General features: G+C 48.0%; 1 protein-coding gene across 2 annotated transcripts in view; it reads right to left on the bottom strand.

Moving 5' to 3' along the window:
* The window catches only part of GPS1 (G protein pathway suppressor 1), a 559,228-nt gene that overhangs the window by 277,292 nt on the left and 269,692 nt on the right, over positions 1–12,244 (bottom strand). For both annotated transcript variants that reach the window (XM_069655322.1, XM_069655320.1), the window contains exon 9: positions 4,334–4,419. In XM_069655322.1, coding sequence (XP_069511423.1) covers positions 4,334–4,419 — 86 coding nt within the window. The remainder of the gene's footprint in view (positions 1–4,333; positions 4,420–12,244) is intronic.

Raw genomic sequence — 12,244 nt, 5'->3', positions numbered from 1 at the left:
GTTCCAACATATTTATGTGGTTGGATGCTACTTCTGGGGACCAAACGCTGTGCGCCGTCTTCTGAAACAGGTGAGCCCCACACCCCATGAGAAATGCATCTGTCGGGAGAGTGGCTTCTACTGCGGGGGTGGTGACGGACTTTCCCTTCAAAAGGTTTTCCCTCGACCACCAATGCAGAGAGAACGGGGGGCTGGCGAAACAACCACTAGATCGTCCCATTGTCCGCTGGCCTGACACCACTGGCTGTTGAGCCACTCTTGCAGTGGACGTATGCGCAACCCCTCATGAGGAACCAAATAAATGCAAGATGCCATAATGGAATCCCCAGTTATGCGCCAGTCGTCGAGGTAAGGATAAACTGGGTTGGATAGCCTGCGCAGGTGTGCCGCTGCCACTGCCAGGACCTTTGTAAATACCCTTGGTGCTGAGGTAATGCCGAAGGGTAGTACACTGAAATATGAAAGTATGCATCTTTCATGTCTAATGTTGCCATGTGGTCTCACTGTGTGAGCAGGGGAATTACTTCCTGCAGAATGACCATACGAAACTTTTGAGGTATGACAAATTTGTTTGCTGGGCACAAATCTAGTACAGGGCGCATGGCGAGATTCTTTTTGGTTACAAGGAAGTACACTGAATAAATACCCTTTTTTACCTGTAGAAGAGGTACGACTTCTGTGGCACCCTTTTCCTGCAGGATCTCAACCTCTCGAAGCAGGATGCACAGGTGTTCTGGCGTCAGGCATCTTGATCGTGGAGGTCTGAATTGGGGGGTCCGGTAGAATTTTATGCAGTACGCGTGGGCGACGGCCTTGAGTACCCACTGGTCTGTTATCCCCTCCGATGCTTGAAGAAATTATGTTAGCTGGCCCCTGACCGGAGAGGCATTGGAGGGGCCCTGATCTACTGGTAATTTCTGACCTGAGGCTGGGGAGTCTCTAGGGGTGGAATTCCGGCCCCTTCCTTTTCCACATCGTTGACCTCATGGGGGATATGGGGTGGCGCAGCTGGTTCCAAGGTGAGGACCAGTTATTTCCAGAGCCATATTGGTTGTGAAGGGAGCGAACGTTCCATGAAAGGAACGTCGAGAACCACCCCCTCTTCTTTGGGAAGGCCTCTGGGAGATTTGATCCAGGGTCTTGAGAGTGTTGGGTTCCTCCTTAGCTGTTTCAAGCGCCTCATCAACAACTTTCCCAAATAAGTTGGTCTCCTCCACCGGCTTATTTATCAATGAAGCTTGGGTTTCTGGTTTGAAATCAGCGTTTCATAACCAGGCATGCCTCTTTAGGAGGGTACCCTGTGCTAAGGTCCTGTCAGCTGTTTCTGCAGCATCCATTGAGAATACTGTGATTAACCTGTTTGCCCTCAGCTACAATGGAAAGCTGGCGAGCCCACAACGGTTCATGGACTCCTTGAAGGCCATCTTGTAGCATGTTCCATTGTACGTCTGAATAGCTAGCTAACAAAGTGGTGTTAGCTATGCGAGTGGAAAATGCTGCAGCAGTTCTGACTCTTTTCCCCAGTGCGTATAACCTTTTGCACTCCTTGTCAGGGGGCGCTTCCCCTGTGGACCGAGGGACCCCCGCCCTCTTTCTGGTTGTAGTTACCACCAGCGAATTTGGAGTAGCATGTCCCCTGATGTAGAGGGGATCAGAAGGGGAAGGGCAGCACAGTTTATCGACTCTAGGATTGACAGCCCTTGTTAGGGCAGTTGTCAACAATGAAGAGGCCAAGTGATTCATGATTGAATTCAGCAATGGAATGGCTTGGCTGGCAGGTGGCTTTTCTTTTAAGATGTCGTCGACAAAATCAGCCCCAGGTACAGCTTCCCGAGTAGCAATCTGGAAATGTTCAGCTGCCCTCCTTAAGATAATGTTAAACGCCATCTGGTCGTCAACTGGGGAGGCCCGTCGAGCAGGTGTGGTGGGGGGAATCCATTCACAGGGCGTCAGGTTCCGGTGCTGATGTAGGTGATGCCAAAGGATAAGGGTCGACTGGCCAGTATTGGTAGTCTTCCCAACCCTTTGTGGGGTCAATGGGATCACCCACAGGGTCCCCAAAGGGGTATTCTTTTTGAAGGAATTGGTCTATAGGGATCTCATCTTCAGTGAGGTAATAAGACTCTTCCTCCTGAAAGGAATGAAAGGTCTTTTGAAATGTTGGCACAGGAGTAAAAAAGGCTCTCCTCTTGAGGCCTTTTGGGTGCGAACGTCGCTGAGAATTCCACAAATCTCTCTAACCTATTCATACACCCCTCAAACTTCTCCCTAGTCCATAATGAGGAACCAGAGGAGTCTAGGGGTGGGAAAGGCTCTTCTAGCTGATCTTCTCTAGAATGTCGAGATTGTTTCGTTTAAAGGTCGAAGAAAGAGGCACAGGGCTCTCTGAAAAGTCTTTGAGGTTCCAGTGGTTGTGGCATGTCTTCGGACGCGTCCTTAGTCCTATCTTTAGGTTTCAACGAGTCCTTAGATTTATCCTTCGGTTTTGACAAGTCCTTCGACCAGTCTCCTTAATTTGGCACCGAAACGATCTTAGCAATGCTTTTGGTAATACTTGGTGTAACAGGAAAGTGTTTGGACTGGGCCAGCGGTTGCACAGTTGTTTTCGGCGTAACCGGGGCTTTGTGCGGCGTTGGCACCTTCTTCTGATGCGTCTCCACGATCGCATGAACATTGGTGGTAGCACCCTTTGATTTAGACTGCCCGGACGCATGCCCCACCTGCGGTTGAGGGGAGGACTGCCGATCATGAGGATCGGCGGGCACTGCCGAACTATCCGTGTGCACATTGGCGCTATGGAAAGCTCTGCCATGAGGTCAATGGCCTCCGAATTGGGAGCCCTGGTCATCACTAAGCCCTTCATCACACTCCGCGGTGGCGGTGGCGGGTAACTACTCTCAGCCTGTGACATTCCGTGGGCAGCCCACCGCTTAACACGGTGCTCCTTTAGGGTCTTGGGACGCAGGAGCTTACAAGCCGCACAGGCCGCCTCATTGTGTTTAATGGGAAGACACCTATTACACTTAAGGTGTTTTTCTTTGAATTTCGCCTTGCATGAAGAACAAAATCTAAATGGAGACCTGCCCATAGCGCAGGAATAACACAGTGACGACAAGACCAAGGGAACAAAGAGAGAGGAAAGGTAAAGGCATTCTTAAAAAGGAAATGTCCACCCCGACCCCACTCTTCCTACTGTGCAGACCGGCCAGAAGACCCGGCCACATGGTCAGCAGCGCCGACCAGATCAACTGCCGTCAAAGGACCGTAGTAGCAGGTTTCGGCGGAGATCAGGAAACAGCCATCAAGGGAAGAGACGGTAGGATAGGATAAAACAACCAAAGGTCGATAAATATAACAATATAGCAATGTATCTTGAAGAGCTCTGCATAAGGCGACCAGTACACTGGCCAGAAAAAAACAAGCTGAGGGACCTCTACACGTGAGGGATTTTGGGTACACTACACGTCACGTTAGGGATAGTGTTACAGGCACGCCCATGTCGACGTTCCCTTTCGATTCTCAAAAGACATGATGCAACACTCTGCGGTTACCACTGGATGTCGGACTATATGCACAGCATGTGACTCTAAGCAGATTAACAAGCATCAGAAACTTGTGTATCAGCTCCTCTCTCCAATTGGGATTGGACTACAGGAATGTTGGCATATTTTGAATTTAATCTCAACGGTGCTCCAAAAGCATACAACTCAATCTTGGGATTGATCAGTAAAGGTTTTGATTAGTGTACAGAACTGAACACTGCACCGTGTTCATAACAGTCAAGGGAGGCTACATTAGGGACTAGGTTTACAATTTAAATGACAGGACAACTGACCAATACTCCATAGCAGAATAAATAAAGGAATTATGGACAACTGTTTCCTTGAGGCTGAGGAGCATAAAAAAGGAAATGAAAAACAAGTGCAATGGATGACTGGGATACATGGAAATGGTGAATCGCAGAAGGCGCAGGGAGGGATACAATGAATAGCAGGGTGCAGAGACAGGAGTAAACGGACAGGGTGAAGAGGGGTGGAAGGAAATGGTCCAGTGAAGGAGTGCTTGGACGGGTCAAAGTGGAGCTGTGAGTGGACATGGTAACAAGGGAAGTGGTATAGACAGAGCAGTAAATAACTAGGTCAGTGAATAGCAGAGTGCAGGGATAAGGGCAAAACGGCTGCAATACAGAGGAGCAGTGAATAGATGAGATACGGGGGAACATGGAATGTTTCATGAACAGATTAACAGTCAATGAAGGGGCTTGAGAGGAGCAATGAATGATGAGGTATGAGAAGATCGGAAAGGCCGAAAGCATTCAAAAGGGGGTTCTCACCTCTGGGAAGTCGCAATGATCAAAAGATGCCAATAAGAAGCACTTTGCTGCTTGTTTATATTTTCGCGCAGCTAATTCAGCGAGGCCTGAAAAGTGAAGAATTCTAGTTAGTACAGAACACACAAGGCAACCTCTTCAAACAATAAACTAGGGAATGTTTGACACGCGTCACAGATCTCAGCACACACCAGATCCTATTCCAGAAACAAAGTCTCACAACTAATCAGGAGCAGTGTACATTCCAGCTCGAACTAGGGTTAACGTACACAAGTAGAAAGGTATTAATGCCGCGATTGGCCTGATTTTCTAACATTGTTCATACTGGTTTACAGTTATCTCTTTTTCCTGCGAAAGACCAGTGATTTGTTGCTAAGCAATGTTAAGACAGTTTTTCTAAAGTCCACCCAAAGGGGACTTTATAAAACAATACCTTGGCCAATACAGAAACTGCACTTCTTAGTTTAAGGCTGTACCACCTGATGTTAGGGGAGCAATGACAGAGCAGCCACGCTTATCTTAGGAGGGAGAATGGCATATAGAGAAGTACCAAGAGCGTGTAGCATAAATATGGCCCAAAGAAACACTTCTACATTGATTTGTTGTGTTAGGGAAAATTCTCAGACATTTACTAATTCCCTTCTACCTTAGAGACCCCCCAGCTCTTTTTCTGGATTTTTTAATTTCTAACCTGGAGAGAGCGAGACCTTTTTCTCCCACTCATGTATTTTTCTATGATTTGGACTCTGTTTCTTTTGACTTTGGAGTCTGACAAACTCCATAGGCATCATCATTACATTGTGACACACAGCAATTTCAGTGCAGTGGCACAGGGAAATCTATTAGATTTCCCAAAGGTTTAAATACCTTCTCTTGGTAAAACTACTGTTTCCAAGAGCAGTGAAGTGAAATTGACTTTACCTACATTTTGTAACTTTCTAGACCCAGCACACACTATCTTACCATAGGGTGCTGAAGGAGTTACTTAGTATCCCCTTTGTCTAGTTTCTCATGTTAATGTTAGAGGATATTTGTACCGCGCACTATCACCACAGGAGTGGTCCCCTGGCGGCTCTGAAAGAGGAGGGGAGGGATTTAGTGGGAGGAAGCAGGAAAAGTGCAAGAGAGCAGTGATGCGCTGTTGGCGGCCTCAACCCGGTGGGTCCGTTGGCTGGGCCTGGGGTGTTTGCGGCCGTTAGATGTCATGTACTGTTGTGCGAGTCTGTGTGTGAATTTTGTTTTGTAGTTGCAATGTAGTGAAGTTTGTGCGGTTTGTTGTGTATATGTTTTTTTGGTTGCGTTTGGTTTGGAGTTTGAGAGGTGCATGCAGAGGGTGAAATTGTTAGTGGAGTTGATTAGTTGGCATTTCCATCCTGAGTTGAGGTGCTGGGCTTGCGTAGTCTCCCCTGATGCGCTGCTGTCCTGCTCTTGGCCCGTGGGGCATTCAAGGTCCCTTTTTCATTTTGCCCCCACCTCTATCAGGCTCTCTCACAGCCCCACCTGTCCTCACATCATACTCCTGTGGCCAGTGCACCTGCCAATGTCAACAACTCAGATAGTGTGGTGGTTGTCAATTTCTTGACAATTCCACAACTCTGTAGTACCTGGTGGTAACTAAGGGGCGGGTAACTATGTTGAGTGGGGTTGGCTGGGGTAGTTGACTTGGTCTCCCATGCGTGTCGCCTGCGTTACAGTCTGCCCAGAGTCACCCGTCCGGGTGCCGTGGGATCTTCCCTATCAATTCTGGGGTTGTCCGTGTCCTTTCCCGTTTAGTCATCCTTTTTCTTTGTTTCGGTTTTCAGTTTGAGTCATTGGTGTTGAAGAGCCAGGATTTTGCGTTCGCAGCTGCAGTAAGGCACCCATGTCAAAATGGCCCCAGTCTGTTTTTTTTTTGCCATTTCTTGTTGGAAAGGTCCTTCTTGAGATTTACTCTGCGCGCCAAACCAGGTTTGGTCCCTTTGTTCGTTTTACCTTTGGTGGGATTCACGAGTGAAGCCCGCCTCTGGCTCCAGTATGTCTTGCAGGGGCAGGAAGTGAAGTGAGGGAGGTGCACGAAACTCCCTGTGCTTAATCCCCTTGGTTACAGGAATGCACCCAAAGGTGATTGGCTGGCTGGCTGTCCTTGGAGGACAGCCACCCTGCTGTGTGATTGAAAGCTAGGCTGGAATGAATGGGAGAAACCTACATAAAAGGGGAGGCTTTTTGGCTTGGAAGGCAGAGGCGACCACTGGACGAATGAATCCGAAGAAGAACTTGGAAGAGACGCTTGCTGCAACTCCTGGATCGTTGGTTTGCCCGGTGTAGCCCTGCTGCTGTGCTGAAGCTCCGAATTTATTTCGACTAGAGATGTCCTGCAAGGATGACTTCTCCCCTTGGGTTGGTGGGAACAATCAACCCCAAAGTGAACTTGCCTGGAAATCCTCTCGAAGCTGGCTGTACTTCCACTACTCCTGGAACCGAAGTGCCAGGGAGAGGAACACCAGTCCGAGTTCATCGCTTTTAAGTCGGACCTGAGCACCAGGAAGATCCTCCCGAATTCCCTGAAGCAGGACTGACCATGCCTGAGCCACCTCAACAAGAGTGCTGGACCCCAGATGCAAGGAAAGTCTGAAGTGGTATCCGAGAACCGTGGTGTTGCTATTTGCTATACACGAGAGCAGCTGAACCTGCGAAGTGCCGCTGAATTGAAGTTTGACCTTTGCTGCCGCCGACCTTCCCTTTGTGTTGCAGGAGGCCCCTTAAGTCCTCCCTCTTGTCCCCATGACTGAGGCACAGGAACAACAGGATCTGCAGAGCCACACAGGAACAGAAGCCAGCTGGAACCATTTCTTCTAACCGAAGGTACTGTAAACCTAAGAGGACTTACCTCTTGTTGTGGAGCCTTACTTGCTCTCAGTTGAGACTTTCCCGGTTGCCTTTGGAGAGTTGCTTGCAGCTTTACCCCTCACAATCCTCCCAGCTTGTGGCCCTTCAAGTGAATATTATCTCAACAAACTTTTCTAAAAACATTGTGCAAGACTTTTACTTACCTGCAAAGAAGATCTTCAGCTCCCCTAGACTTTGTTCAACTAAAATTGACTGTCCTGGCTCCCTGATAGACTCTTACCTCTAACTTTGTGCTTTTACCTTTCCTTACTTTGCATTTGAGGGTTTTAAAAGTACTTAAGGAGAGGTGAGCGTGCATAACCTAACTGTAAGGCCCTTATTATTAAGTTGTAGTATCTAGATAACTGCATGGGGTGCAAACCCACTGGTGAGGTGCCTCTGTGAAACGGCACTGCAAATGTAGACTAGAACGAGTCCTTGGCTGTGAAGCCAGAGGTGTGGGCTGCACTCCCTGATGCCACTATAATGTGGTGTAAGTTTTCAATGTTCTATTCAACAAATGATGCAGTACTAATGATAGTATTTGTATAAAGGATTTTGTATTTATTCTTTTAGCTGGCATTGAGATCATTAAATGTATATGTATGCAGATGCATCAGATGAACAAGTTACTTACCAAATGGTAACGTTCTTTCGATTGGATGTTCCTCCAACGTATTCCACATCTTTGACATGTAATGTCCACAGCTGTGTACTTCAGAAGCTTTTTTCGGTAGAGGGCATCCTGCGTCAATGGCATCGGGTCAAGGTCCCTTGAAGGCCTCCATCGAGGGCGACGTCACCGAATGTTATAAATAGGACGCACAGCGCCCATAGCCTCAGTTTATGTTTTTTCCTCCATAAAGTGTGGCACCAATCCAATGCCTGCTTAACTGCCTTGCAGAAACATAAGCTGCTATTGCATAGAAAATTCACCAGAGGGGCAGGCTGGGAGGGCGATGTTGAATACGTTTGAGGAACATCCAATCGAAAGAACATTACCAGTTGGTAAGTAACTTGTTCTTCGAATGGATTGTGTCCTCCAACGTATTCCACATCTTTGACAGACTCCCAAAGCAGTACCAGAAAATGGAGGACGGAAAAGAATTTAGAGTACCCAATCAGATGGCAGAATTGTCAGAACTTGATTGTCGCAAGGATTAGTGACATCCGTCCCCAAGTACCGAACAGAGAATAATAAAAAAACTTCCTGTTCAGTCCACGAGGCCACAGGTGTTGGTTACGTACAGGAACGCTGGAGATCCCAGGAAACACTGCAAAGGAAAACAGGCAATTACATACACAATAATGCAAAGCACATGTGGCAGGTGTCACAAGTATTAACAAGAATGGTTTTACCAGGGTGTGGAAAGGAGAATGCTTGGATGATTGCACAGTAAGCAAGTCCTGTACCCTCAGTGAAGGAGGCAGCACAACCAGCTGAAGAACTACTGCCCTGAAGTATTGACTGGATGCCCCAAGATGTTTTCTGAATCAACACAGCACTCAACGAAATGGGCAAGGTGCTGTAAATTCCAAAGTAACCAAGTCCAAAGCAGAATCCATTAGAAATCCGGTAAAAGTTCCAAGGTCGAGATCCATGAAAAAAAACACACCGTAGACAAATCCAATGGGCAAAAGAAGAGGCAGTCCGTGAAGCAAAGTCTGTGGTCCGTGATACAAAGAAGTAACGAAACAGAGTATGCGCCAACCAACCAAATGGAACAGTTGTGAAGCGCAGTACAACGCTACTTGTAAGCTTTTAAAGTCACTGTCTCACGTGATCGTTGTACCGTGTCACGTGACCTTGTCTCCGCGTCACGTGACCGGCAACAATGCGTGGATCAATGGGAAACACGGAGCCCTGCTCGGGTTGTGGTCCTGCGCCACGGCAGCTGCCAGTGAAGAAAGGGGCGCAGACCACGGGATAAACGGCGGCTGCGTTGCGTCCCTGCTGCTGATGAATGAATGTTCGTCCTTAAACGAGCTGAGGAGAGTTGAACATGCCGCCATGAGGTGCGTGATTGGGAAGGTATGGCTGGAGATGTTGAACACAGCCGTAGGGCATTGTGGGACTTTGAGTGCGGGGAAGCGGGAGGCATGACAGAACCCCCCCCCCCGCAAAGGCCCTCGACCCTGTGGGCAGGATGGATTGTCCCGATGGAAACAAGAGACAAGGAGGGGAGCGTTCACCTGAGTAGCACAGACCCATGATCTCTCCTCCGGGCCATAACCAAGCCAGTCCACCAGATACTGCAACCGACCTCTACTAAACATGATCCCAGGATAGCACTGATCTCGTATTCATCAGAGGAGCCCAAGGAAACAGGAGATGGTGGTAGTACGATGCAAGCAGAGGTGGGACAAGGTTTGAGCAGGGAGGTATGAAATTCCATGACTGTTGGTGTTGCAGAGATATGCAGGGCAATTACTGCTCTAAAGACTGATTAACCCTCTCCGTCCGTCCGTCCATCCCCGGATGGTATGCAGAGGAGAACCAGACATCCATACCGAGGAGTTTGTTAAGTGCCCTCCAAAATCTGGACGTGAACTGTGATCCCCTGTCGGACACGGGAACCGAGGGAAGACCAAATAAACAGAAAACAGACTTGAAAAACAACCCTGCCAAGGTGGGTGCTGATAGAATACCTGAACAGGGAATGAAACGGGCCATCTTGGTGAAGGAGTCTACTACTACCCAGATTTTATCAAACCCCTGAGTGCGTGGAAGATCTGTTCTGAAATCCATGGTAACTTTGTGCCAGGGTTTGGGTGGTATGGGCAGGGGTTGTAGCAATCCCAATGGATGTCCTTTTCTAGTCTTACACTGAGCACAGACTGAGCAGGTGTTTACATAATCCTGGCAGTCTTTTCTCATGGATGGCCACCAACACCATCGTTTGAGTAGTAACAAGCTAAGTTCCTGTCCGGGGTGACCGTTAATGGGAGCGTCGTGGAACCACTCCAAGGCTCGTTTACGTATGTCAGGTGTAGGTAGTACCACTTGTCTTGGACGTAGGGTAGGCCTTCTCGATATATTGGATCCCACTCTGACAGGTGTTCGGGATGGTGGAGAACCCAAAGGCGGATAGCTGAAATCATGGACATAGGAGGGGTACACAGACATATGACGTGTTTTCTGTCTAATAGGGACTCGGGGAAGACAGGCAGAGAGACAACCCCTGGGGATCGAGAGAGGGCATCGGCTTTTCCGTGTGCGATTCCGGAAGGTTGTTTGATCACGAAATCATAAGCCGCGAAAAATAAGTGCCACCAAACCTGACGACTATTAGTGCATTTTAGGGTGGCCAGATCTTGTAAATTCCGATGATCTGTGTACACAATGGTTTGATGGGGAGTCCCCAGGGGGTGATGTCTCCAGACCTGAAAAGCATCTTTCACGGCCAGGAGCTCTTTGTCTGTGACTGTGTAATGTTTTTCGGCCTCTGTGAATTTACGTGAATGAAAAGCCACAGGTTGTAACCAACCCGAAGAACCACATGACTGGGATAGGACAGCACCCAATGCGAAGGAAGACGCGTCTGCCTCTACCACAAATGGCATATCCGGATTGGGATGTTGGAGGACCAGAGCTTTTGTAAAGGCAGTTTTGAGAGTCTCAAAGGCTCTTTGGTGGTCATTTGTCCAGATGAACTGGGTTTTAGGACTGGTCAATGCAGTGAGGGGTGTTACTATGGAGGAAAAGCCAGAAATAAAAAACGACGATAGAAATTAGAAAAACCAAGTACAACTGGAGAGCTTTGACGTTTGTGGGAGTGGGCCAGTCTAGGACAGCACATACTTTGGACTGGTTCATGGACAACCCGTCTGGTGTAATGTGAAACCCCACGAATTCCAGAGCATTTACATGAAACAGGCATTTCTCTGGCTTAGCAAAAAGGGAATGTTGTTTTAGTCGTGACAGTACTTCCCGTACATGTTGTACATGGTCAGCAAAAGAAGAGGAAAAAAACTAGGATGTCGTCTAAATATACAATGACATACTTGTCCAATATATCACCGAATATCTCATTCATAAACCGTTGGAATGTGGCAGGAGCATTGCACAAACCAAACGGCATAACTCTGTACTCATAAAGAGCATATCAGGTAGAGAACGCAGTCTTCCACTCATCGCCTTCCCGCACTCTGACCAGATTGTATGCCCCCCTCAGATCCAGCTTGGTGTATACTGAAGCATTGTTAATCGATCGAGTAACAGGGCAATGAGCGGAAGAGGGCACCGGTTCTTTATTGTAACAGCATTAAGGTGTCTATAGTCCACACAGGGGCGGAGGTCGCCTTCCTTCTTGGGGACAAAAAAAATAGGGCTGGCCGCTGGAGAGGTTGAAGTCCGAATATGACCCAAGCGAAGCAAATTCTGGATGTACTCCTTAAGTGCCTGATCCTCTGCGGCAGACAACGAGTAAACCCGTCCATTGGGAATAGGTGCATTTGGGATAAGGTCTATGGGGCAGTCATATAATCTATGTGGAGGAAGCACCTCCGCACTACCCTTATCAAAGACCTCTAGATAATCATGGTATTCCTTGGGTATACCTGTAATGATCATGCCGACCCGGTGCTGCGTATGATCCCCATCCATACTCACAGGATCATTAGAGAAAGGCGAGCCATAGCCCCTAAGGCTTGAGATGGTGCTGAATAGTCATCTGAGGGCATAAGGCAATTGTTTTGGCAAAACGCGGATTCAAAACAAACGCGACCCAGAGCACAGTCTATAACGGGATTGTGGGTTTTTAGCCAGGGAATTCCAAGTATCAGCCCAAACTGGGGCATAGATATCAAATCAAATGGTGTCTGTGTGCTGCTCTTGGATTACTAACGTGAGAGGAGCTGTTTGCTGCTTAATAGGCCCCAAGATGAGAGCTGTGCCATCTACGGCTTGTACTGGCTCTGGATGTGTTTTGTTTCGTAAAGGTAAATTAAGGGAGGCTGCTAATGATATGTCTATGTAGTTCCCCGGAATCAATGACAATATGAACCGGGTACATTGACTCTGGCATGGGCATCAAGGTGGCTTGGACA

Source organism: Ambystoma mexicanum, chromosome 3q, assembly GCF_040938575.1.
Source record: "Ambystoma mexicanum isolate Mex_15411 chromosome 3q, UKY_AmexF1_1, whole genome shotgun sequence".
Taxonomy (NCBI): Eukaryota; Metazoa; Chordata; class Amphibia; order Caudata; family Ambystomatidae; genus Ambystoma; species Ambystoma mexicanum.
Note: the sequence above shows the minus strand (reverse complement) of the source record. Positions and strands in the feature narration are given on the sequence as shown.